At 37.1% G+C, this 24,667-nt stretch overlaps 6 protein-coding genes across 11 annotated transcripts; 2 read left to right on the forward strand and 4 right to left on the reverse strand.

The window, feature by feature from the left end:
- Nucleotides 1-1,257: 1,257 nt before the first annotated feature.
- On the reverse strand, nucleotides 1,258-2,418 carry LOC109132203 (COBRA-like protein 5). The gene is made up of 3 exons (XM_087463673.1): nucleotides 2,256-2,418; nucleotides 1,569-2,087; nucleotides 1,258-1,283 (listed from the first exon to the last, which is right to left on the reverse strand). Exons 1-3 carry the CDS (start codon nucleotides 2,416-2,418, stop codon nucleotides 1,258-1,260), a joined length of 708 nt encoding a protein of 235 aa, XP_087319799.1.
- A 997-nt stretch (nucleotides 2,419-3,415) lies between these two features.
- On the forward strand, nucleotides 3,416-5,957 carry LOC104759758 (DNA repair protein recA homolog 2, mitochondrial). Of its 2 annotated transcripts, none has more exons than XM_010482662.3 (8): nucleotides 3,416-3,692; nucleotides 3,846-3,909; nucleotides 4,000-4,217; nucleotides 4,317-4,404; nucleotides 4,658-4,830; nucleotides 4,917-5,063; nucleotides 5,164-5,298; nucleotides 5,434-5,957. In XM_010482662.3, exons 1-8 carry the CDS (start codon nucleotides 3,630-3,632, stop codon nucleotides 5,713-5,715), a joined length of 1,170 nt encoding a protein of 389 aa, XP_010480964.2. In that variant the 5' UTR covers nucleotides 3,416-3,629; the 3' UTR covers nucleotides 5,716-5,957. The 2 variants fall into 2 exon arrangements, with proteins under 2 accessions (XP_010480964.2, XP_010480995.2); XM_010482693.3 differs by having other exon boundaries at nucleotides 3,849-3,909.
- LOC104759692 (putative inactive purple acid phosphatase 16) lies at nucleotides 5,914-8,042 on the reverse strand. Its single transcript, XM_010482614.3, has 4 exons — nucleotides 7,368-8,042; nucleotides 6,605-7,091; nucleotides 6,320-6,488; nucleotides 5,914-6,261 (listed from the first exon to the last, which is right to left on the reverse strand). Exons 1-4 carry the CDS (start codon nucleotides 7,636-7,638, stop codon nucleotides 6,043-6,045), a joined length of 1,146 nt encoding a protein of 381 aa, XP_010480916.1. The 5' UTR covers nucleotides 7,639-8,042; the 3' UTR covers nucleotides 5,914-6,042.
- Nucleotides 8,043-8,237: 195 nt separating this feature from the next.
- On the reverse strand, nucleotides 8,238-14,798 carry LOC104759909 (folylpolyglutamate synthase). 3 transcript variants are annotated; one of them, XM_010482800.2, is made up of 18 exons: nucleotides 14,714-14,798; nucleotides 13,383-14,524; nucleotides 12,753-12,915; nucleotides 12,460-12,671; nucleotides 12,039-12,104; nucleotides 11,591-11,700; nucleotides 11,450-11,510; nucleotides 11,107-11,190; nucleotides 10,865-10,921; nucleotides 10,703-10,763; nucleotides 10,562-10,608; nucleotides 10,330-10,407; nucleotides 9,758-9,916; nucleotides 9,359-9,661; nucleotides 9,157-9,235; nucleotides 8,920-9,075; nucleotides 8,642-8,841; nucleotides 8,238-8,513 (listed from the first exon to the last, which is right to left on the reverse strand). In XM_010482800.2, exons 3-18 carry the CDS (start codon nucleotides 12,898-12,900, stop codon nucleotides 8,454-8,456), a joined length of 1,881 nt encoding a protein of 626 aa, XP_010481102.1. In that variant the 5' UTR covers nucleotides 12,901-12,915; nucleotides 13,383-14,524; nucleotides 14,714-14,798; the 3' UTR covers nucleotides 8,238-8,453. The 3 variants fall into 3 exon arrangements, with proteins under 3 accessions (XP_010481102.1, XP_087339176.1, XP_087339129.1); XM_087483050.1 differs by lacking the exon at nucleotides 14,714-14,798 and having other exon boundaries at nucleotides 13,304-13,640; XM_087483003.1 differs by lacking the exon at nucleotides 14,714-14,798 and having other exon boundaries at nucleotides 9,359-9,664; nucleotides 13,304-13,640.
- A 416-nt stretch (nucleotides 14,799-15,214) lies between these two features.
- On the forward strand, nucleotides 15,215-16,116 carry LOC104759982 (gibberellin-regulated protein 13). 2 transcript variants are annotated; one of them, XM_010482918.3, is made up of 4 exons: nucleotides 15,215-15,420; nucleotides 15,500-15,574; nucleotides 15,673-15,706; nucleotides 15,787-16,116. In XM_010482918.3, the coding sequence occupies exons 1-4, from the start codon at nucleotides 15,349-15,351 to the stop codon at nucleotides 15,966-15,968; spliced, it is 363 nt and encodes a 120-aa protein (XP_010481220.1). In that variant the 5' UTR covers nucleotides 15,215-15,348; the 3' UTR covers nucleotides 15,969-16,116. The 2 variants fall into 2 exon arrangements, with proteins under 2 accessions (XP_010481220.1, XP_087339264.1); XM_087483138.1 differs by having other exon boundaries at nucleotides 15,264-15,420; nucleotides 15,500-15,603.
- LOC104704101 (kinesin-like protein KIN-7O) lies at nucleotides 15,950-24,441 on the reverse strand. Of its 2 annotated transcripts, none has more exons than XR_015579333.1 (32): nucleotides 24,135-24,424; nucleotides 23,896-23,985; nucleotides 23,607-23,725; nucleotides 23,369-23,482; nucleotides 23,205-23,286; nucleotides 22,970-23,037; nucleotides 22,816-22,890; nucleotides 22,586-22,731; nucleotides 22,387-22,489; nucleotides 22,191-22,271; nucleotides 22,024-22,092; nucleotides 21,875-21,934; nucleotides 21,629-21,796; nucleotides 21,286-21,342; nucleotides 20,964-21,200; nucleotides 20,826-20,891; nucleotides 20,578-20,754; nucleotides 20,368-20,472; nucleotides 19,877-19,969; nucleotides 19,618-19,764; nucleotides 19,420-19,533; nucleotides 19,251-19,337; nucleotides 18,944-19,147; nucleotides 18,702-18,845; nucleotides 18,196-18,398; nucleotides 17,989-18,078; nucleotides 17,775-17,915; nucleotides 17,370-17,467; nucleotides 17,133-17,211; nucleotides 16,742-16,906; nucleotides 16,584-16,655; nucleotides 15,950-16,399 (listed from the first exon to the last, which is right to left on the reverse strand). XR_015579333.1 is itself a non-coding variant. In XM_087483075.1 (32 exons), the coding sequence occupies exons 1-32, from the start codon at nucleotides 24,259-24,261 to the stop codon at nucleotides 16,166-16,168; spliced, it is 3,819 nt and encodes a 1,272-aa protein (XP_087339201.1). In that variant the 5' UTR covers nucleotides 24,262-24,441; the 3' UTR covers nucleotides 15,950-16,165. The 2 variants fall into 2 exon arrangements, 1 of the variants encoding a protein (XP_087339201.1); XM_087483075.1 differs by having other exon boundaries at nucleotides 18,196-18,402; nucleotides 24,135-24,441.
- Between the last annotated feature and the right edge of the window lie 226 nt (nucleotides 24,442-24,667).

The following is a 24,667-nucleotide window of genomic DNA, read 5'->3' on the forward strand; positions in this document are numbered from 1 at the left end:
AGCAATCTGAGGGAGTGAAGATCAAGGCCTCGGGAGATCTGAAACGAAGCTTAAAGAAGAGGGGAGAGGAGAGGTTTTTTCTTTTTTTCTCAGGAACGATTGTCTGTCTGCTATCTCTCTTCTTCTCGTAACATATAATTTCTTATGAGGGATTAAGGGTATGTACTATGTAGAGTCAAACCTCTATAAGCATCACGAAATTATATGTTAATCGTAACATATAATTTCGTGATGCTTATAAAGGTTTGACTTCATCCCTCATCGTCTTCTTAATATTATTGGTGACATTACGATACAAATCAGTTGCCTCCTAAGCCTAACATCTCTCTTGCAGTGGGCCTAGTCATGCTAGACAAATGAAATGTCGAAAGAAAAATGAATAAGAAAAAAAAACTTTGGTAGAACTTCATCATTTTGAGAGATGAAATGTGAATATGTGATGTGGGTTAAGAAGATGTTTTGTAAGGGGGATATGAACCCATATGCATGTATATATATGGTTTGTGATTGTAACAAATCATTACCAACAACAACAAGTTCTTTTTTGTTGTGAAATATATAATTATGAAAGAAACATGAAAGATTTTATTTGTCAAATGACACGCTAAAAAATGTTCAAAGATCATGCAAGTCGTTCAATAGTAAAGTAGGTTTGTGTTAGTTAAGAGGCTTGAAATTATGCGACCGAGCTATCAGAGTAAAGTCTCTCAAAGCTTCAAACAGCTTTGAGATCATAAACAAATTGAACACAATGGGCCAAAGTGATAAAAGTGTTTAGGGACATCTTGGACATCTCGCAGTACCCTAGCTCGCTCCATTCTAACTAATATTTTATTCTTCACTACGTTAACTGGTTTTGTTTTTTCTTCGTAAAACACTTGTTTGTACTAGGTTGTTGTGCTTATCTTGATGTCGAGAATGCAATGTAGTGATGTACCCTTCGATCGATAGCAGCTAGTGTCAACCAAGTGTGAACACACACACATATGTAAGAGCTTATATTAATTATATAACGACATGATTTTGAAGATGCTATGTTATTATTTGTTGAGAAAATGATTAGTGATTAACAGTCCTTATATATAGTTACGTTCGCACCTGTTGGGTCATCTAATTATACGATACAAGCACATATCAAACGTTTATATATGGTAATATATAGTAGTCACATTAATTATGTGAAAACTCCACAGATAAAATATTGCATGATGAATTCAAATAACTTTAAACAACATTCCAACTATACATTCTGCGTAATTAGAAAAAGAAGGAATTGCTCAAAACTAGATACCAAGAAAAAGGAAAAATTTAAAGAAAATGAATAACAGAAAACAAATTAATTAAAACACTACGCAACATCACATAGCTCTTTCGTCTTCAGATCACGCGGGGGACAACTACTCTAAAGAAGGAGGGAACGCAGCTCGTGCTCCACGAATCTAAAAAATAATAAAAGTAACATTAAGTGATTGTAAAAGCTAGCTTAACTGGAGCTACTACGTACAGTTTAAATATATATATATATATATAAGTGATGTGGCAACCAAAATCATCAATAAAGTACTTACTCAAATCACCAGTGACTCTCTCCACTTTACCACACCAGTATTTCAAGTTTGGTGTGTTCAACTTAACCTTAATTGCCGGGGGATGATGATATTTTAGATTAGCTCGACCAACAGAAATATGGAATGAGAAAGAGCTTTTCTCGAGGTCGCCGGCTTCCTCTTCTCTAAACCAAGGAATCACATCACCCGCTGGTACTATATTTCGCTGGCCGTCGTCGTCGTCGTCATCATCATCATCATCATCAGTTTGTGGCGGTAAGTCCACAATGGTAATCCTATTTATGTCATCACGCGAGTGCATCCAGCCTGGAGGCCCTGGACGCAACGTAGAATTACTGCTCTTAGCACCAAGAGTGCTTAAAAGGATTTCGTTGTCGACCCATAGCCAATTCAATGACCACGGCCCTTGAATGTCCTGATACTTCAAGTAGTTGAAGATTGTGACGTTAGCAGTGTAACTACCACGAGTTTTATTCATGATGTCCCATCTTATTGTGACATTGCCGTCTGGATTCCAATCTGATCGAGAGAGAGAGAGAACCCAATATATAAATTAAAAAGAAAACCAAAACATATATGTACGTAATAATAATTATGATGGCATTGGAATTGTTGATTCTCTATATATAACAATTAACAAGCATATATGATGTGATTCAGATAGAAGTAGAGATCAGAGTTACATACACTTGGGGCTACACAGGCAGGTTTGAGAGAAATCGGAACTATTTTTGTAATATGTATGCAGACTTGCGATACATCTAGGCGGCCAAACAAAATGTCGAGCCAATGAAGCCTCCACCAAAAGCAAGAGAAAGAGAAATTTCGCAGTTGAATTTACACTCCACATTTCGTAAGTTTTTTTTTTTTTTTAATAACAGGCGGAAACGATATCTTTATTAGGGGTAGGCCTGGGCAAATAAACCGACCCGAAATACCCGAATCTGACCCCGACCTGAAATACCCAAACCTGACCCCGACCCGATTCTCTCTAAATAACCAATAGGTTTTCGTTTTCAAATAACCATAGGTATCAGATATTACCGGACCCGAACCCGAGGAACCGAAGATACCTGTTTATTACCCGATAACAATTATACACAATATCCCTAACATTATCACATATGATTTGATTTCATCAAACCGTTTGCCACTTTGCCTTATTCTCCCTCTTCGAATCCTAACCATGTCGAACTTGCCAAATTTTATCCGATTTCAAGAATCTTTTGGTTTTATAAACCAAAACCCTCAAACTGGATCCCCAAAACCTAAGTCCGCTGTTAGCTTCATCTTTGGGTTCTCCGTTTATAGGCAACTAGAAGTCGATCAGATTTTTCGGGGTTTGTGGGTACATTTCAGGTTTTTGTGAATACTTTGGATACATTACAGGTTTCTTAAAGTCAATACCCAAATAACCCGAATCCGATAGGAACCGAACCTGACCCCGACCCGAAATTATATGAACACCTGTTCGGATCCTATATTAGTAAACCCGAAAAACCCGACTCCAAATTACCCGAACCTGAACCCGACCCGAACACCCAAATGCCCAGGCTTAGTTAGGGATCACTCTTTTAGTATATATAATGTTTTTACTTTTGTAAACAGAATTGAAGAAGAAGAAGATCTCTCTTTTAATTCTTCGTAACAAGATTTAAATTAGGTTTAGCAAAATACTCGGAACAATATCTAGGAATTTAGATTTTATCAAAGTTTCATTAAAAAAAACAAAAACAATATATATCTATATATATATATTCCGGTCCTCGTACCATACCGATACCGATAGATCAGATTAGTAGATATGAACCGATCGGTTAAATACGGTTTGCGATTTTATGTATCTCACTTCGGGTTAAGGTTCGTCTTATTCACTACGCTGCTTTAAGGTCTCTTTGACCATGGCGGAAACTGGAGATCGTTGGTAGTAGAACAGGAGAAGACAACACAACTGTGGAAATTGAAATCAACCAGCGAGTTAAAACCATTCCGACCAAAGAGTTTGAGGAGGAGGAAGAGCCGGGTCTGTTGACACACGCGCCGCCGGAAGAAGAACGGGGCATGGGTCGACTCTCATGGGCAAGTCCGGTTCAGAGATTCCGTTTCTTCTCTTACTTAACTCAGGTTCTCTTCGTCTCTAATGTTGTTGTTCTCAACAATGGCTAGGTTGACTAGTTGATGACTGTAAGAAAAGAAAGATTTGATTTTTCAGATGAAGATACTTAAAAATAACACTTGTGTAGTCTCTCTTGTGTTTACTCTTCTTTTGCTCTGTAGCAGAAGGGAACAAGAAGTGTTTTGCCTTGCTCTGGCTATAGAAATCGGTATCTTTCGTCTCTAGGTAATGAGTAAGTTCCTTTTGTTTTTGTGGTTTCCATGATTGGTTTACTCTGTATCTTCACCTTTACGAGAATGTGTTTCATTTTGTTAGTTGAAGCTTCAGATTGTGAACTTGATGAAGTTCCAGATGATAGCAAAGTAGCGGAGAAAGACACTGCTCTACATTTAGCATTATCACAGCTTTCGGGTGATTTTGATAAAGACTCCAAGTTGTCATTGCAGCGGTTTCTCAGAAAAAGGAGAGTTTCTGTGATACCCACTGGTTCCCTTAACCTTGATCTTGCTCTTGGAGTTGGAGGATTGCCAAAGGTTGTTGTTTAATTTAGAGTCTGAGATAGGAGTAGGACTAGCCAAACTAAAACTATTGCACTTAATGAGGTCTCTAAAATGTGTTGGGTTTTTTTTTAGGGAAGAATGGTTGAGGTTTACGGAAAAGAAGCTTCTGGAAAGACAACTCTAGCTCTTCATATCATCAAGGAAGCTCAAAAGCTTGGAGGTATTGTTCTTGAAAATCTTTCATCCTCAACACATTTGTTTGACTAGGAACCTTGGGACTAGTTACTAGAATCCATCTTAAGTTTGGAACACAGATCTTCTAGTTTTCTTTCTTTCTTGTTTCTAGTGCGGTACGCAATATTTGATTTTGGTGAAGTTTATTCTGATTCTTAGCTTGGTGGTTTCCTTTAATGCTTCACTCCGTTAGCTTTTTTTTTTTTATATTTTATCTGAAAAAAACTTGTTTGTTTCAGGTTATTGTGCTTATCTTGATGCTGAGAATGCCATGGATCCTTCTCTAGCTGAATCAATAGGTGTGAACACGGAGGAGCTTCTGATATCACGACCTGATTCTGCTGAAAAGATGCTAAGTATTGTCGATATGCTAACCAAAAGTGGGTCAGTAGACGTAATTGTGGTTGACAGTGTGAGTTATGAGCTTTTCATTCTTTTCATTTCAATATGTTCATGTATTCTTTCTGCATCTGTTAAAATTAATGGTGGAATTTACAGGTTGCTGCTCTTGCCCCTCAATGTGAACTTGATGTTCCTGTAGGAGAAAGATACAAAGACGCACAATCAAGAATAATGACGCAGGCGCTCAGAAAAATCCACTACTCAATTGGCTATTCTCAGACACTGATCGTTTTTCTTAATCAGGTAAGAGAGATATTATGGTTTATCCTTCGTGGCTTCTTTAGTTGGATCATTTTGATCCACCTTCCAAAGATAAGTTCTCTCTGCTAATTCTGTGATCCAGGTCAGATCACATGTCAAATCAAGCATGCGTTTCCCCCACGCTGAAGAAGTGACTTGTGGAGGAAACGCATTGCCGTTTCACGCAGCTATACGTCTCAAAATGATAAGAACTGGGCTAATAAAGACTGGCAATAAGGTATTGTTAGGGACATTGTTTCCATTGTGTTACTGTAAACTTGGTCTCCCTTGATCTGTAAAAAGGCTGCATATGGCAATCGTTTTTGTTTAAACCTGATATCTTCATCTTCTTTTGATTGCTATGTTTCCTCAGATAAGTGGTCTCAATGTCTGCGTTCAAGTAGTGAAGAATAAACTGGCGCCAGGAAAGAAGAAATCTGAATTGGGAATTCACTTTGGTCATGGTTTCTATGTGGAGAGAGAAGTATTAGAATTGGCTTGTGAGCATGGAGTTATCATAAGAGAAGGAACTAGCTATTTCATCGAAGGCGAGGTCATTGATGGGAAAGACGCAGCTGAGAAGTATCTGGTTGAAAATAAAGAGGTTCTTGATACTGTTGTCGAAATCCTGAGAAACCAGCTTTTCAAGATGTGAGAGAGAGAAGACTGTTTCTGTAGAGCCAAACAAATGTGTATGTTTCGATAGAGCCAAACACCAGTTGAGCTGCTTTTTCATCAACCTCGGCTTCCCTATTAAGCAACGTGTAACTAAAAGGGGGGTCAGAGAAGACATGACAAAGCTAGTTGTTGTTAGATGTTATCATAGGTACTGTTCTTGCTAGAGATTATCATGTGCTGCAGATATTCCTGTTTCATTATAAAGCATTATTTCTTTTTTTTGTCTTGAATCACCTCTAACCCATATTTACCAACAATTCGGCAATATCATCTTCACAAAGTTTGACATATGTAATTAAATAGACTAATCATATGTTAGATTAACTGCACTATGTACAGATCCATCTTCCATCCTAATCCAGGACTTGATACGAAAAGGCATTTCAGTAATCTCCAAAATCCTTGATCCTCTTGGCCAATTTCCGTACCCACCATAGCCCGTGTGTCTAGCAAAGCAAAGCCAGAGCTTATTTTTGTATGGACAGCACCAGTCTAGTCCATGGTTGTGTCCCACAAACACTGCCTGCATACAAAAAATATCAAACTTTATGGTTATTCAAATGTTTGTGTTTAGTTGGTACCTTAACCGAAGATCTGTTCTCAAGAACTTTCATCATCCCATTTTCAGCTTCTTGAGCAGCAACTTTCTCTTTGTTGATTGATCCGACGCATGGTTTTATTATCCATAGCCTGGGAGCTACTTTCTTGTATGCTTTACTAGGTATGTGCCAAAATATCAACTCTGGGATCCTGCACAAAATGTATGGATTAGCGATAGTTCTATGTCCAATACATTTTCTTGTACTAGTGTCAAAAAAATATTGAGTTTTCTTCACCGGAAAAAGCTTTAATGTTTTGATTAATACCTTAAATCGGGATTAAGTCTATTAGACTTGGTTTTAAACCATTCAACTTGAGCATTTGAGATAACCTCCGGGTATGATCCACCGCCCGAATCAAGAAAGTATAGCAATGCCACGGGTGGTTTGGAATGATCCGATGATTCCACGAGAAGGACATAGTTAGATACGCTTGGCCATAGCTCCTTAGGACCAATCATTGAGTGTGAGAGTCCATTGGAAGACTTCATCTCTTCCTGAATCAGTTCCAGCCGCGTTGTTCCTCTAAACGCGCATCCATCATCGGATGCGGGGCAGCAAACAGGAGGGATACCGGAAGAAGAGAACCAATCCAAAGGCCAAACGAAAGAAGCATCATCGTGGTTACCAAAGAGAGTAGACCATGGAATGCCTCGGTCTCTTGTAGGAGAGATTGCTTTGTCCCAAAACAAGCTTGCGTTTTGAATTGCTATGTTGTCAGCCGTTACAACATCTCCCAAGTAGACCACAAAATCTGTTCCATTTCTCCCAGAAATTAAAGAAGCAGTTCTTTCATCAGTTAATGTTAATCTTCACATAATCACATGAATCATGAATGCAGTGTGTGTTCAATCCAATGTAACCAAACCATCCAAAACTCATACCAAAATGTTACATCAGTTTAGTGTTTCACTCTTTCTACGCCAAACAACTCATACCAAAATGTTAAGGTTGTTTTTTTTTTTTAACTTCTTTGAGTAAAACCAAAACTGGTGCACACGGTAAGTCTTAATTAGTGCAAAGACATAACCTGGAGTTTCAGAGTCGAGAACGGTGGACATAACGTTAACGGAGTTAACATCCTGACGAGGACCCCAATCAGTCCACGTGTCTTCACCGAAGTGGAGGTCTGCAAAGATTGCGATCTTGAACGGTGATCCTTCCCGCACCCGAAGATTACTACTACTCCTCGTCGCTGTCGTCGTCGGGATGCTTAGCTCCCATCCTCCTACTCCTACGGCTGATATTAGTGGAAGAGATAGAACGGTGATGATCAGATGATATAACGACCATTTTTTCATCTTGGAATAGTAAGAATATATATAGTAGTATGAATGAGACGATTCAAACTGTATTTAATGAAGTTTAAAGTTTTGATCTTTCTTTCATGTTTCACAACTTTGATAAAGATAAGGCTCCTTCTTGTGTTTGCGACAGAAAATAAATAAATCATTATAAAATTCATCTATATAAGTTTTCTTGGTTTTTGAATTATAAATTCAGCTGAACACAAGAAGAAGAAGAAGAAAATAAAATAATAATTGAACTATGAAACGGGATAGTAGTAATCCTGAAAAAAAAAAAAATTGCCAAATTAGGCTAACCATCTAAATCGATGTAGAGCATATTCAAAGAATATTCAATTATCTCTTTCTCTCTTTCTTTTTCCTTGATAGAAAAGAGGAATCTAGCCAATGTTACGTCTACTTCAATTTCAACTTTCAAGGCACAGGCACTGACATTAATTTCCACTTTTTCCTCGTAAGTCTTAATCTTCTTGTCTTTGTTGTCCACTTTTTGTCTTTTTCCTCGTAGTCTTAATGCTTAAAAATTTGTAAGTTTTGGAATTTTGTATACTATACACTGTTACGGAAAAGAAAATGTAATTTGGAATTAGAGATTGAGAGGAAAAGATAAACTAACACAAAAAATTCTTAAGTGTAACAGAAAAGTACAGCTTAAGAGGAGGAGGGTTCTCATGTTATGTAAACTGGACCAATCAAATGGTAATTATGAGAAGAATAAAAGTGAAAGTATAAAACAACTGTAAGTCTGAGATATGATTACTCTAACGGAGCCCTTTTTTTAGATTTTGTAAAAATAAAAACAAAATTCATCATCTCTTTAGCAATCTGAGCACATCTCCAACAAGATGTAGCGATCCTGTGACCAAAACCTGTTGCATAAACAAACACCATTACAAACCCAACGACTAAGACAACACCAGATAAGTTTTTGTTCTGTTCAAAAATCAGGCTTTCTTTCTTGTCTTTGAAGTGGATACTGAATATAGCTTTGACTTACCTCTAGTTTCAGTGAAGGGTTTCGACGCACGCAGTCTCGTAGCCAGTTTATAGTCAATGGCAATGAAGGCATTACAGCGCTGGAAGTGACGACTTGTGTCCCTGCAGGTCCACTACAATGAGGTGCATCTCCACATAGGAAATCATGAGGTGGTAAGGCTGTTATACCATCGGGTTTCAGTGTATGGTCAAGGGCAGCATCTGATTCAGTCACAGGACATGTGATCAAGTTTAGGCGTGACATCAACAAGTTTTCAAAGAAGCAATACTTAAGCTTACCTGTTCCTTGGATTGATTTAACCCATAGTCTTTGTAGTCTAAATTGCCAAGTCAAATCCTTTCTACGTGTATCCGAAGGAATCGCTGATGCACCCGAAATGACCTTGTTGTAAGTAGACATGCTCGGGACAAAAAGTGCTCTTGAGATATGAGTACCTGAGAGTGTTTCATTCACCAATACGCATCAAGTATTGATAACAAACTCTAAAAACAGAGTACAACTTGTTTTCAGATAACCTGAGGAAGCGCAAGTGGTGACGAGCTTTGGAAGTAAAACTTGAGGGTCTCTCACTTCCATGCAGTTGAACAGAAGAATCTATTAGCACATAAGAACTCTTCACAAGTCAGATCAAAGTATAAAACACGAAAGCCAATTTGCAATACGTTGAATAGAAAAGTAAGTTACAAGATTGCATTGATCAATGTTGGTCATGATTACCTGTTTGGAGACTCTGTTAAAGTCTTTACTATACTCCCCATTTCTCCTGTACCCATTGACAGCAGTCGACAAGCTTTTGTTTCCTGTGACTGCAGCAGAGAACCATCGACCACAAGCCTCCATGCTTTCTGGACTGTGAGCTCCATCTAAGTAAAAGATCAGATCACCGCATGAAGTTTCCGTCGAACCTGACGATCCCTGTGGATCTGAAACTACATCATGAACAACTTGAGCTCTCCCATGAAGACGTGCCGTTGCAAGACCACGACAGAACGCCACGGGAATCTCAGTTTCCTTGCTTCCCTGCTAAAAAAATATCCGCAAGGAACAAATAAGATTCACCAAGTAGAGTCCTTGGAAGTTTTGATGAAGGATTAATGACCAAGAGCAAAACCCAACATTTGGAAATATCTTCTCCCAATTCCCAGTTCTCTGAAGCCAGCATCTTGAAAGAGAAACAGCAAGACCTGCATTTACAAGCTGATGATCCCCAGACAAGCCAAGCGCAACTCCGTCCAACTTTTTAAGGTCAAGAGGCGCTACTACTTCCAGAGGAACCTGTAACGCACGATAAGCAGCATTCAGCATTTCTTCCTTGTAGTTTAGTTATTAATTATAGCATCACTAAATCACAGATGTCAAAAAGACCATTATTTGAAACGTAAACTGTTTTATTTCCAAAACTAAGAATCAAAGACACCAAGGAAACTAAGCTAGAACCCTGGTGGTAAGTTCTGGAGCACCCCACAAACTCTCCCAAACCCAAACCATTTCAAAAATTTGATACCTCTTCCCACATTACTCTCCTAATTATATAGACCCTGGTCAGTGGGCACTAATATACACATGTTGATGTGGCATGAATATTTGATAAACTCTTCTCAACTATAACTTTTTCGAGCTTATACAAATAACTAACCGTTGGAACACCAGCACAAGTGGAATGAAATATAAAAACCTACTATAGTTACCTCAAGATTATTAGCTGTTTTCTGAAGAACTTCCATTGCTTCAGAAAGTTGGGGTACTGTGAAGGCGGGGATTTGAGGCTTTCATTAGCATACAAGAAAACAGAGCAAATCAGAAAACATCTAACATGAAGCTGTCAATGGGAAACTTTGAAACAAATATATTGCATTAAAAAAATTCTGAGACAAAGAAAACCTTTTGAAGAGTAGATAATATAGTTTAGAAGGTTTGTACCTTGAGAATCCCAGCCTTATGCAATGCAATATCAGCTAACGTATTTCCTGTGTAGAATTAGCATTGAGAATCCCGAGTTAGAAGGATGAGGGAGGAGAAACTATATTTTCCTAATGAATTGAAATAAATAGTATCACATACCCAATATATCCATATGGTCCATCCCAAGAGAAGCAATGCCGCAGACGATAGGTTTTTGAATCTGTCGTTTGCATTTTCCGTTTTAATGAAGACAGTTGTCCAACATTGAATAAATATGACTGGAAAAACTCAGGGGACATAAGCTTCTCAAAAAATGCTTACCACATTTGTCGAGTCAAGTTTTCCCCCAAGTCCAACTTCAATGACAGCAACATCAACCTATCAGGAACAACAGTAGTAAGCATCCAGTTTTAGCCAAATACATAAACGTTTCAATGCAATACATAACCGTTTCAATGCAAAGGGAGCTATAGTGAAGTAGCTGATGAGAGAGGAAATACTTTAAGGAGTGTGAAAGTAAACATACATAAGACTTAATTATTAGAATACTACTAATATTATACCTTTTCACAAACAAAAATCTTAAATGCTAATACTGTGAGGAACTGAAAAAGAGGCGGCATGGTAAGACCATCAACAGCTTTCTCCTGAAAATAAGAAGCCCACAATTAGATATCTACATTGTTTAGTAATCTACACTGAGTGTTTTACTCATAGATAACCAATTTTCTACAGAGAGCACTAATAAAAGGATATACAACAATACATTCTACAGATCAAGCGAAAACCTTTACCTTCTCAGTCTACAAAGAACACTTAGAACAGGAAATTGCTATAAAATCAATTCAAAGAGCATGGCTTCTGGTAATTCGTGGCAGAAAGTTAACATCGAAAAGGGTGTTTTACCTTCAGTAACTTCCAACATTCCCAAAAATACTGTAGAAACTTTTCCTCAGATATATCCAAGCTGGGAAAAAAACGAAATAGCATTCAAATCCGTCTCTTGTGTGTTCAAGTAACATTGAAATCAATACATGATGAACTTACCCATCTATTCGGAATCTTTCCCTTACATCAATCAGGTGGGGAGATGTAAACATTCCGGTTCGAAACCCACAATTACGTAAAATTGCCTCACTAAAGACACATGTTGAACCCTGAAATACACAAATACAAAGCCATTAAATCAGTAGCTACGTATGGATATTCGAATCATCAAAATTACTTCCACATAAGTTTTATCATTATGGACCACAGGAATTCCAGAGTTTAGAAAACGGAAAATAGCCTCTTGCATGCTCAGATATGCATTAGATGGTACACACATAGATAGTTACTTCACCGAATGATCTTGGTTTTCTATTAAGTGCTACGTTCTCGAAGTTGGAAACCACATCATCTCACGTAAGTGCTACACTCCTTCTAGTGACTTATTTTTTACAAACTAAATTTCAAATCCTAGGAACTGCATTAGCTAAAGTGAAAAGCAACGTACCTTCCCTTTAGTTCCTGCGACATGAATAACTTTTAATTCTTTTATCTTGTCCTCCAGGTCCAAAATCTGTATTCCTCAGACCAAAACAACAAACACAATTCCCAGTTTTTAATACCATCGAGAAGGAAAGATTACTATAGACAAGAAAAATATGAAAGAAATTTGACTTGAATCACATCACTCCAAATTCTCGATGGCCAGATTGTAACATAGGTCATGTATCTCTAAACAGAGAAATCCCAGAAAAACTCAGTCTTAAGAAAAAACAGCCTGTACTAAACTCCATAATCACTTGCCACAGTTCAGAATGAGTTACACAACATTTATGTCACACAACTTTTTTTGCAAATACTCAACAGTCTTTTTTTATGATTTCAGTTTTATTTCGTTCAAGCTAACGAACTAGTGTTGACTGTATCACCTTGAGATATGCGATGACTTGTTCAAGCTTGTCACGACTTCCACTAGTAGGTGTGCGGTCTCCACGGGTTCGACGAGAAATAAGAGTCGACAGCGCTTCCATGGCATCATCATATGAAGATAAAGCTGGATTATCTGCCATGTCTTCCTTTGAATCCATATCAATGACAGATTTCTCCACAACTTCTATTGATTTGCTAGAGTACCTAAGATCTAGACACGCCAACAGAGCAATATTTCACACCAGCCTCGGGAATGAAACAAGTGTAAGCGTAGTGTGGTGTATATACTTACTATTGTTGAAATAAATACGATCCCTAGTGCCCGAAGGTAAACTATGAAAGCCCCTCTTTGTTTTGGTGAAAAAGGATTTTCTTTTGTCACAGAAGAATGGAACTCCAGGTGCTCCGCACTTAAGAAACCCTTTTGCATAAACGAGCATCAGGGAATCTCAAATCTGCAAACAAAACATGCTTAGATAAGGTAGTAACTAAGTCCGTTCTCTCTTTCCATTGATGCCATTGTTCAATCACATAAGCCTACAAAAGTGTCCCTATTACAAGAATATAGCTCATACCGATTTCAAATACTAGTCACCAGAAATCAATCACTTGAATTGCATCAAAAAGCATAACATAGTTTCTTAAAATCCCGTTCCAAGAGGAGTAGCTAAGCAACTAAGGTGTCTACTTGAAGCATTCATAGTATTCTCAAAGTCTCAACAATGGTGAATCCATAGATAAGAAATCCAATAAAAAAAAAAAAAAAAAAGGAACACTCATATCTATTCAGCCTCAACCCAGTTTCGAAGCAAGCACACAGAATCGATTGAGGAACACAAATACCTATAAAGTTTCAATCTTTCAGATAGTAGTAATAGCCGAAACCCAAAAGCAGTATAAGAGACGGATAGAGAGAACCAACCATGGGAAAGCTTCAATGGGTAAATCGAGTTCGCGGGTCAATAAAAGTCTTTTGTTCTCGTGTGGCTCTTCTTATTGCAACGTATGTGTATGTATATCAATCAGTTCCAGTAATTGTGGTAATCTGAGGAGAATCTTCTTCTTTTAGCCTTTTAGGGTTTGTGGCGTTGGAGACTGTGTCTCAGCAGCACTCAGCAGCCATTTGCACTCTCCACCACCTTCGTTTTCGAATCATCCGTCACCTTCCTCATCCCAACTTAATTAAAGCCATTCAATTAAATTATTAAATAAATTCTTTCTTTTTGGTTTTGTCTCAAACAATTAATATCAAAAGTAGTTTTGTCAAAAATAACAAAAAAAAAATCCTAATCTCAAGTTTTGCTTAATATATGTAAAAAACTCTATTTTGTTGAATCATGGTAATTACTCTAATAATTATAATATAAATAACTCAAATCAGATGTATAATAAAAAAAAAAAAGTGGTCCATAAAACTCTACACAAATGTTCTTATTATATGAAAATAATCAAATGATGTTAAAAACAACAAAAAAAAAAAAATAGTCAAAATTTAAAGATAATCATGTATTCCAAAATTATACAATTAGGTTAAATTAGCATCGTTCTACTGATAATTAACTGATAACATATGACCTAACTAGAATTAATGGCCTCTTCACTTTGTGGTTGTTACAACTTTTACAAACTATTGTCATTAAAAAAAAAAAGAAGCTGTGTTCCTTGCCTGAAAACAATTCTTGAAGGTTTGAAACAAATAAAATTGTACAAGTCTACCGTGGCAAGTGCACATCTTTGTACATATCTTAAAATCACTGTTAAGTTGTAGTTCAACTCGCATTTTTTTGCTTCTCCATACTCAAAAAAAAATAAATGTTCAAGATGCGATGCTGTCTTTTATAATTCTCTCGTACCTTCTGACAATTGAAACAATTTGGTATATATAGGTCAAGTCGAACGTGGGTACATTACATAACAATATTAATTGGTGTAACTTGTGTAAGTCAGTCAATTGAAAACATTTTGTTACGTAGGTCAAGTAACCGGTTACCGTGCACGTCGTGATGGTAAATACGCCAAGGCTTTCATGAGTTTTAGAGATTGATTTACGGCTCGAAATAAAACCTTTCGGATATCAAAACCAAAAAAAAAAAAAAATGAGAATTGAGAATTGAGAATTGAGAGACGGTACCTATCTTTAAAAGAATTAGAAAAACGTTAATTGCGTTCTAAACCCTCTTAACTTGCAAATACTAGTATACTACGGCTTGGCACTCAAAACACAACGAGGTCACGGGGATGCCTATTACTTACCGAGGAATTTTTCGAATCCCAAAATTTATCGCCACTTGTGTTTTTCTTTGACGAAATATTTTGTCTCCATGAGTACATTTAAGTTAGAAACAATTCACAAAATGTAAAATAAATATATAAGTTAAATGGGGAAACAAACGGAGTCACGTGAAAGAGATAGGGTTTAGAACGCAGTAGAAACACACATGTGATAAGCTTCGTTTCGTTCGTTATCACAACTTCTTCTCTCTGCTTCACATGCCCAAGATTGGGAATATGAAGTCTATATTTGTGTTACTACTACTACTACACTTTTGGTAAATACCTATTATATACATTAAATATATTTTTAGATACATAATATGATAATATTGGTGTATAATCAGTAGTTAACTATTTTATAATTAATTTAAAAATGTTTATTGATTGGTGTAAAATTTAGACCGTGCAATTGTCAAAGAGAAAATTGTACGTCTTGTGGACATTTATTAATGAATCTTCTAGTTTGCCAAAAATCAGTGACAGGAGAAATATGTTTTCATTAAAAAATTGGAATATATATATATACAGGACCCCTATCCTTTGTTCATAATATACTTAGTTGCAAAAAAAAAACATCCTGAGTTCATTACAATCATTTTTGTTTTCAGAAAAAAATGGCAACAAAACTTAGCACCATTGTTTTCTCCATTGTTGTGTTACATCTTCTTCTGTCTGCCCATATGCATGTAAGTATTACTGTATTTGAACACTTTTTTTATTCTTCGCATTCATCTACTTTATTCCATACGTCGTGAGTGTACACAGCCTATACGCTTGGAATCTCCTGCTCCACAACCACAACCACCACAGTCGCAACCATCGCATCACAATAGCTCTCAAGTGAGTTTCTTCGATTGCACACTGCTCAAGTGAGTTTCATGATCATCTACAACAACTTTTTAACATCCTTTGATTAATCTTTTTGTTGATTTTGACAGTACGGTACTACTGAAGGCAGTCTTCAACCCCAAGGTAAACCAATGACTAGTCTAGTTTTCAATGAATCTTTGTACTGAATGAGAAACTAAATCCTCTATCTCGCCAAATATCAGAGTGTGGGCCTAGGTGTGGAGATAGATGCTCGAATACACAATACAAGAAGCCATGTTTGTTCTTCTGCAACAAATGTTGTACCAAGTGCTTGTGTGTACCTCCAGGTACTTATGGTAACAAGCAAGTATGTCCTTGCTACAACAACTGGAAGACTCAGACCGGTGGACCAAAATGCCCTTAATATCTCCTCTTAATTACTCCGGCACAACCTCCATGTACTTTGTTAATCTATCCATTATAATTTATATATGTATTGGACTCTTGCATAATCACATCACTTCTCTGTGATTATGCCAAGAATCACTTAAGAAGTTTACAGCTTTAAAATACATTTACTAGCCGTGAATCAACTACTTAAGAATTAAGCTGTTTTTAACTTCACCGCTTTGTTCTTGAAGAAGCAGAAAGTTGCTTCTTGAGGTCGACCACTTCGAGTGCTTTTGATGCTAACTTCTCCTTTAGCTTTGTAGATGCTTCCTCGAACTTCCTGTTCATAAGTTCTATTTCTTGCACAGACTGTTTGTGCCTTAGACATATTGCATCTAAGCGTGCTTGCGTCCCTCTGAGTCTCATTTTTAGCTTTGCCTTCTCCTTGTTTTCTGCAGCTGCATCCTGCAATCAGATACAGCAAAAGTATGGTTAAAATATCTAAATGGTTATATCGGGAAAGTTAGAACTAACGCTCTCAATCTAGAAGGATTCTCTTGTTAAACTACAATGTTCCTCTTTTGGAGGAAAAGATAAATCTCAATCAATGAACAAAAAAAAAAAGTTCAGAAATGTCACTTGGCATTACCTTAAACGGATTGGCTTCTTGGCTTGAGATTCTGGGAGTCAGTTCTTCAGTTAGATTTTTTGCATTTTCAATCTGGAGGCAGTAATAAGGTTTTCGTGAGAATGAATGGTTACTTATATATCTGTAATTGAGTAGAGTCAGTGTGCTGTAAACCAAACCTGCGAACAATTTGATGAAGCAAATTCCTTACTCAACTCCTCTATGCGAGATAACAAACCCTGGCGCTCACTTGTGGCATAATTCAGCTCTCTCCGAAGTGTATCCGACATTTCGCAAGCCCGTTGCACTTCGGACTTTAGAGAGTCGATATCAGAATTGAGAACCTGCAGGTGCACATATAAATTTTCTGTGTAAAGCTTTGCATCTTTAACATAACAAATTAGCAAGTAATGCCTTCTAGGTTTTAACCGGCATACCAAAAGTATAAATACCATAACCAGAAGTCAAGTACATTACGTTACAAGTATAGTTTTCTCACTGAGAAAAGTAATACAACCTCTGCGTCAGTCGGACGTTGAGAGAGAAAACCTTTTGCGAAATAATTCTTACCTCTTGAGTTTGCTTACTCACAGCATCAACTGATCGAAGTTCATCACTCAATCTATCAATCTCCAGAGACTTCTCCATGCTACAGGGGAACACAAAATACTGAAGTCAGAGGAGATATAGCATCAACTAGAGAAATACAGATCAACCAAGTGCCAGAAAGCTTAACAAGAATTTTCTTCAGAGAGTGAAGAAGATAAAATCTTAACTTTCTAAAGTACGAGAAACAAAAGTACAGACCTGCATTCTTTTTCCAGCTTTGCATTCTCCTCAGAACATCTAAGTCTATCAGCAAGAGTTACACATTCAAGTCGACAAGATTCCAGCTGCTTCTTTGCCTAAAGATAGTAGGAGATATAGAACTTAACAGAGCATGATGAACATATAGTATATGTAGAGAAAGGATTAGAAACAAATTAATTTTTGGTCGTCCCTAGTCCCTACAAAGAGTGAGGATATTTACGCAGAACTTCTCATGGTAATTCCAAATTCACCGTTCTAAATTATAGATCCAAACAGATAGGATAAGCTACTCCTACGAATAATAAATAAGTTGATAGTTCTAAAGGGTGACATCCAAAATGATGCTGCAAGAAAATTTTGGTTGTTAGTCTCACTATAATAGATTCCTTGTTTGGAACATACCTCTGACATTTCTTTTGATAGTGACTCAATTTGTATATTATATAATCTGATCTTTTCCTCCATGGCCTCTGTCAAAGCTTTTTCTTTCGAGCTCCATATTGCTTTCTCCTCCTCCATTTCCAAAAGCGAGTTTGCCAGGTGCTAAACAACAGGAAAAATTACTGACTCACACAAACAAGAACTAAGTCTCAGAATATGTCTTCAGGAATCATACCATTGCTAGCTCTTCCTTTTCTTCAAGCAACTGTTTAACACTGGTTTCTAGTTGTTGCCGATCAGAAGATGAACCTTCAAGTCTCGTTTTCTGGAGCAAAACATAACATATGGTTGAGCAAATGTATTGTGTCTTGAAAACATTATTTGCTTCAAATTCAATATCAATAACATATGGATCAACCATCAAATGTATGAAAATACGTACAAGCTCTGTGACATCTTTTTGCAGATCTTCTAATTGGGTATTTGAGTGCTCCAGTTTCTCTGTCAGAGCTGCAATTTCTGAATCTAAACCGTCATTTCGACATAGTGCCTCCTCTTTCTCTCCACGTTCAGCAACCAGCTCCTCCTCCAGGGAAGCAATTGTTGTTTCCATTTCAAAAGCAAGGACCTCAAGCTGTCTAAAGTCTTCCTGATAAATGTGAAGTAGGATGAGAACGAGCATTTCACTTAAACAGAAGTTATGTCCACCAAAAAGAACACTGATATGGTTCTCCACGGAGAAAATTATACGAAAAGATAGAAATATATGCTCATGCAATGCTTGTCCAAAATTCAGCCAATAGAAAGAGATTTTCTGTAATGACATAATGATTTCGTACAGTTTATTAATTCTGATATTCCGACTTTGCATATCCAACGTTGGACAAGTTACCGAATATTAGAATGGTATAAAGAAGATCATGCTGCAAACAAATCATTGGATAATACCTGCAACTGGTTAGTACTTCTCTCAGCAATAAGAGAGTCGCGTCTTTTACTAGCAAAGGACTCATGTTTGCTGATGTCTCTCTCGAGGAGGGCCTTCTGGCTATGCAAGCGTTTTAACTCTCTCTCAGCAGATGCTTTCTCGGCCTTTGAAAGGACATCAGAATTATTTGTTATAATTTAGATGGGTCATTAGAAAAAATATCCAGTACTATTTCAGTTAAGTATTGGGTTCCACCACGCACCTCTAGCTTGGTTTTATCTTGCATGGAATTCTTTAGCTTGGATTCAGTGTCTTTTAGCTTTGTTTTCGTCTTCTCAAGATCTTTTCTTATGTTCTCCTTCTCTTTGGCCAAGGAAGATGATGACAGACTCGCTATATCCTTCTCAAGATCTTCTATGTGAGAGAGGAGATCTGACCTCTCCGACTCATGGTGTTCCGAGAGCATCTGACGAATGGTTAAAACATCAAGTTACTTTTAACACTAGAAAATTTGAGGAAGAAACGAAAAAAAAACTCTAATAAAATCTGTTTGAACATAAGCAAAATACCATTAAGGACGTTTCATGCTTTTGAGCTTCCTGATTAAGTTCTTCTATCTGGCTCTGCAGACCAGAACACTGCTCTTGCAAAAGAAGCTGAAAAGGAATATCATGACTTCAGATTTTACCGCAAAATTACCATCAAATGCACGGTGAAAGGTGAACAAAAGCGTCAGACCTTCTCATTCTCAACATCAAGAACTTTTTGTTTCAGACAAGATTGGACGTTCTGGTAGCTGCTGATTTGTGAAGCATGTTGCTCAAAACTTTGGTGCATAAACGATGTGAAGTCCTACAGTGGGAACGTTTGTCATAAAAGAAAATGATTGTCTAAAACAAAATGCAGTGAATATACTACACAACGCAGAGAACTTACATGTATCAAAGAAGAGAAGAAAGCAAAATCTTGGAGACCCTCATCCATAACTGAAGATACGGTTTCCACTGACGCTTTAGATTTTTGAAATTCAGACACTAAGACTTCAACTTCTGTTGCTACATTGACCAAAGATTTAAGATTCTCCTTCACAACGACAAGTAAAAAAACATTTAGGCAATGTCATACTGATTGACAACAATAATAATCTGTTCTAAACTTATCAGATTAATGGGATGAATATGAAATGAAAACCAACATTAAGCACATGAGAAACTTCAGACTCCTTGGACACAAGTTGTTCACGAGCCGCCTGGGTCTCTTCTCTAGCAGCATGAATCTCTTCTTCAATCTATAGAATTTCATTGTTTAAAAAGATTTAGCACACTAAAATAAAAAACAAGTCTAGAAAGCTGACTGGAATGACAAATTCTCTTTTAACTAGTTCAGCAGAGGTATAAAGTGAAAAAGACGGAAGAAGATCCATATGTAAGAAGTAAGGTTACAGACAATATCAAAATGATGTTTTCATTCACATTCAAAAATATTTTCTGCTGTGTCTAGACTAAATAATGTCAGGTTTGGGAAGTTTAAGAAAACAGCATAGAGTATAACTATATATGGTCTGAACCCTTTCCACCGAATTTCTTATATTCATTATTCAAATATATTATGACGCACAAAGGCATTTATTTTTCCAGGTGGCTGGACAGAATAGCAAAGCACAATCAGTTAAAGAACCACAGATACCTCAGCAAGTTTTTCCCTGGCACATATATTCTGCTTAGTAGCTACAGTGACAAGATCATCAAGACTCTGGTTGCTTGAAGATTTCTCCAACTCCAGAATGTTTATCTTTTGGACAGAACATATCAAGGTTAAGGAAAAAGCCAAAATGGAAGAAAGAGAAGCTACTTAGATAGCCATTTCAGTTGTAGGTAAAGAATTGAAGACATGCACCTTCTCTTGGAGTTGCTTAATGAGAAGAATAGATTCTGGATCTCTTAAGTTTACAACATGTTCATCCACATGCACGTTGCCAACGACTTCTAATTGATTGCATTTTCTATCACCAGATATAACTTCTTCACCCAACTTCGCCTTAAGAAACTCAATTTGTATTCCGCTGATGATTCTCTATTGAAGGTGTGGAGAAATAAGAAATAAAACCCATAAATTAACTGATATTGAGAAGAACAAATTATTACCTCGGTTTCGAATTGCAAGAAGAGATCCTCATATTCCCTTTGAATTCTATCTGACTCGTTTTCAACCTATATAACATTAACAAAGGCCAGCTTTACCACTAGAAAAGCACAAGATACATTCAAAAGAGGAACACTGACCACTACATGACTTTTCTGCTTGATTGATGGCTTCTTTCTGCTTGTGACATTCACTAAAGAACATGGATCTGGAAGTGCAGAAGCTTCAAGGGCTTCATTGATACTATCTTCGTCTTCCTCGTTAATGTTCTGTAAAGGTTCATTTACCAGTTCCGAAAATGGAAGTAGTGGACCAGTCTCACGATCTGATCTTGCAGTTTCAAGAGAGGACCCCCTTGACAAAACATTAGACTGGACCTGTTATGAAAGAAACAAAGTATTTTAATGGCTGCCAAAGTCAACATTTTCTCATGTGTTGGTTAGTCATTTCCACATTATTCACCTCTGATGGGGAGTCTCGTGAAACCTTACTAATACACCATGTATCCCTCCTCTTTCCCTGCAAGCAAATAATATATCAAATCTAAGAAGAAATCATATATGAAATGGGAAGAAAATGCAACAAAGATACTTAAATGATTCACTCAGTAGTATCATACTAATGTTTTTGGGAACAACAGCATTCAACAACAATATGTGAAAATCATTCTAATTAACTAGTCAAGAATCAGGTTAATAGTCACATATCTTTTTCCACAATAAAAGCAAATGTTAAGCGCCCAGCCATGCTGTTATAAACTCTCAAGGTATCCAAAAACAAATGGATGGAAAAAAACAGGAGAAACCTTCTTAAAGTGATCCTGCTCACGCTTCTCATCTCTATTCGAAAGGAGAACCATTGAACTCAAGTTCTTAATTTTTTTTGCTTGCTCCTGCAAAACTCTTTCCCTCTGAGCTTGTGCCTTCTTCTCTTCTTCTAACTCAAGTGCTATCCGTTCTCTCTCTAATTCAGACTGCAGAAAATGGGATATATCAAAAAACCGTACTAAAAATCAAGAACAATTAATGAATCAAGAATCAAAATGACATACCTTCAACAAGGTATTGCGCAAGTTAAGAATCTCTTCTTCTGAACGGTCAGAGTGAGAAGTCTGCGATAGAAAAGCTGATATTTAACCCACAAAATAAAGCATAAGAGATTAAAAAAAAAAAAAAAAAATACTGAAAACGAGTTAGAAACCTTTAGTTTGGACCTGAGCTCCTCTATCTCCTTCTTTTGGCGCTTTAGTAGAGCAGCATCAGTCAATATCTGTATTGAAAACACAAGAATAGATACGATAATTAATAGATTTAATCAGAAATATGTTAAAGAAAGAGAGAATAAGTTCAAAATATTTTGGATCCAACCTCATTGACATGGGCACAGTTAGTGACACGCAGTGCTCGGCTAGCAAATTGAAGACTGCTCTTGGTTTCATCTGCATGAATCTAACATTGAAACGAAGATTAATATTGTTGAACAAAAGAGAAAAAAATGAAACTTGCTCTTGTATTCATCTGCCTGGCTTATCTTAATGTCATATAACCGGTGATTAAAACATACCGGTGCAAGTGTTATGTTGCATATAATAGCTGTATTTGCATTTCCACCTAAAGCAGGCTGCAAGATCCTTGTAAGCTTGCTGTCCCGGTACGGAACATGACCACTGACTCAACCAAAGAAAATGCCAAAAAGATTAGACACTTGATGCGTATATACCCTATGCTTCGTTCTCTAACAAACTGACCCGAGAAAAACTTACCCTTGATTTTCTACTCCTTCACTCAATTTTTTAATAACCGTCCCAAGTGTCATCAAGCTTTTATTTATATGTGAGCCTTCCTTCAGCCTAACACCCTCTGCACCGGTTTTTGCAGCCCGTTCTGAACCAGCTAGATCCACCAAATTCTACAAGTGAAAAGAAATCAGAAAGATGAAACAGAAAAAGACACTGTTGCATATCAAAAAACGCTGGTTCCAACAGAATAATACCAGAACAGAAACACGGACTGCATCACATGCATTGCCAGCACCTTCATCTTGCATTTTCTGTCTACTTTCAATAATCTGTTTAATGAAGAAGCTGGCAAGTCAAAAATCAATTTACATGTAACTGGGCGCTAAGGTTGAGTGTAGAGATAGTTACCATGCGGAAAATAGTATGCGATCTGCTACTGTAAAGATTCATATTTGTCTCTCCAATATGCCGATGAGCTGAAAATTTATTCCAAAGACAAATGAAGATCAATATTAGCAAAACCATGATTGGAAACAGTTGAGGAAATGCATACAAATGCATGATCACGGGTTAAGAAACACACAGAAACTATGTTTGGAACGAACAAACTAGAGAAAAACAATGTGAAGAAAACATAAAGTACATTCTCCAAATTCCATCATTTCAAGGACTTGTTGAGGGGAAGCAACAATCTCTTCTCGCAGTCCAGCAACAAAAATTCCTTTCTAAGAACATTCAGATTGAAAAACACATCAGCATCGCTAGAGAGTTTATTAGAAAGGACTTTAAAAAAGGACACATAAGTACCTCCAAATTTTCATGAATCTGTAGTTTTCGATGTTCAGGAGCCAACAGATCGTTTATATCTTCGTTATATATCTCCAGGTACGACATACGCAACAGAAACTCCCTGCTTGTATCCTAGGAGGGATCAAACAAAAGAAGAAACAGTTGTTCCTCAAATCAATAACTATCCACAAAATCAAAAAGAAACCAACTTTACAAAGATAGTTACACAAAGGCTAAGAATATATTAGGGATGCACCTGATATATAGTGTCAAACAAATCATGTACAGCAAGAGGGATGACTCCAGGTTCAATTGGGGAGCCTCGCATTGTATGTGTCTTGCCACTGTTAGTTTGCCCGTAAGCAAACACGGTTCCTTCAATCGAACAGATACCATTAGGCCAAAAAAAAACGAAAAAACCCTTAAAAACCAAAAAAAAAGGAGATTGAAATCAAAAGAACCCCAAATTATCAAAATTGAAGCAGCAATTCGAAGTGGGTAACTAAAATCAGCTAAACCCATGAGAAGAATCGTTGAGTATTTACCGTTAAATCCACAAACGGCGGCAGAAACAATCGCCTTCGTCCGTGCCTCATACACTTCGACGGTTTTACAATCTTCTCTAAAAATCCGATCTGTAATTGTAAAGAGAGAGAGAGAGAGAGAGAGAGAGAGAGAGAGAGAGAGAGAGAGAGAGAGAGAGATTGGGCATTGAAATTGAAATTAAAATTGAAATTGCAAGCAGAAGAAGAAACTGGAAAGAGAAGTGAGAAAAAAAGAGTACCGAAATCGAAAGTGGGAGAAGATTGATTGGGCATGAAAATTGAGTCGGAAGAGATCTTCCAAGGACTAGTCTTCGCGTCTTCCGACGAAAGCGGCCGCGCCCTGACTGAGACATGGATTCTCTCCATCCTCCGGTAAGCTTCTCCGGCGAACAACGAAAGACCTAGAAAAAAACTCTCTCAGTCTTCTCAGGTGTTCGAAATTAGTTTTTCCCTCCCACTTAACTAAATCTGGTTTACCTTTAAAAATTTTCGAATTTTAAAAACTGAATCAAACCGGTTCGTTAATAAACCAGACAATCGCGTGACTACCACATGTAGTAATGATAACTAGTACTAGTTAACAACGTTGGTCTATTTTCGCCTGGAGATGTTGAAGTTTTGAATATAGCCTATGGCTATAGGTTAAAGTGTAATTAATTACGTCCAGAAATAAATATGTAAGTACAGTATAGTTATGGGAATTTAGGAATAGGACTACCCTTTTCACATAATTATTTTTAGCCAAATAATTATTTTTAGCCAAGAAACAAAT

This window comes from Camelina sativa, chromosome 1 (assembly GCF_030686135.1).
Source record: "Camelina sativa cultivar CO46 ecotype springtype chromosome 1, ASM3068613v1".
Taxonomy (NCBI): domain Eukaryota; kingdom Viridiplantae; phylum Streptophyta; class Magnoliopsida; order Brassicales; family Brassicaceae; genus Camelina; species Camelina sativa.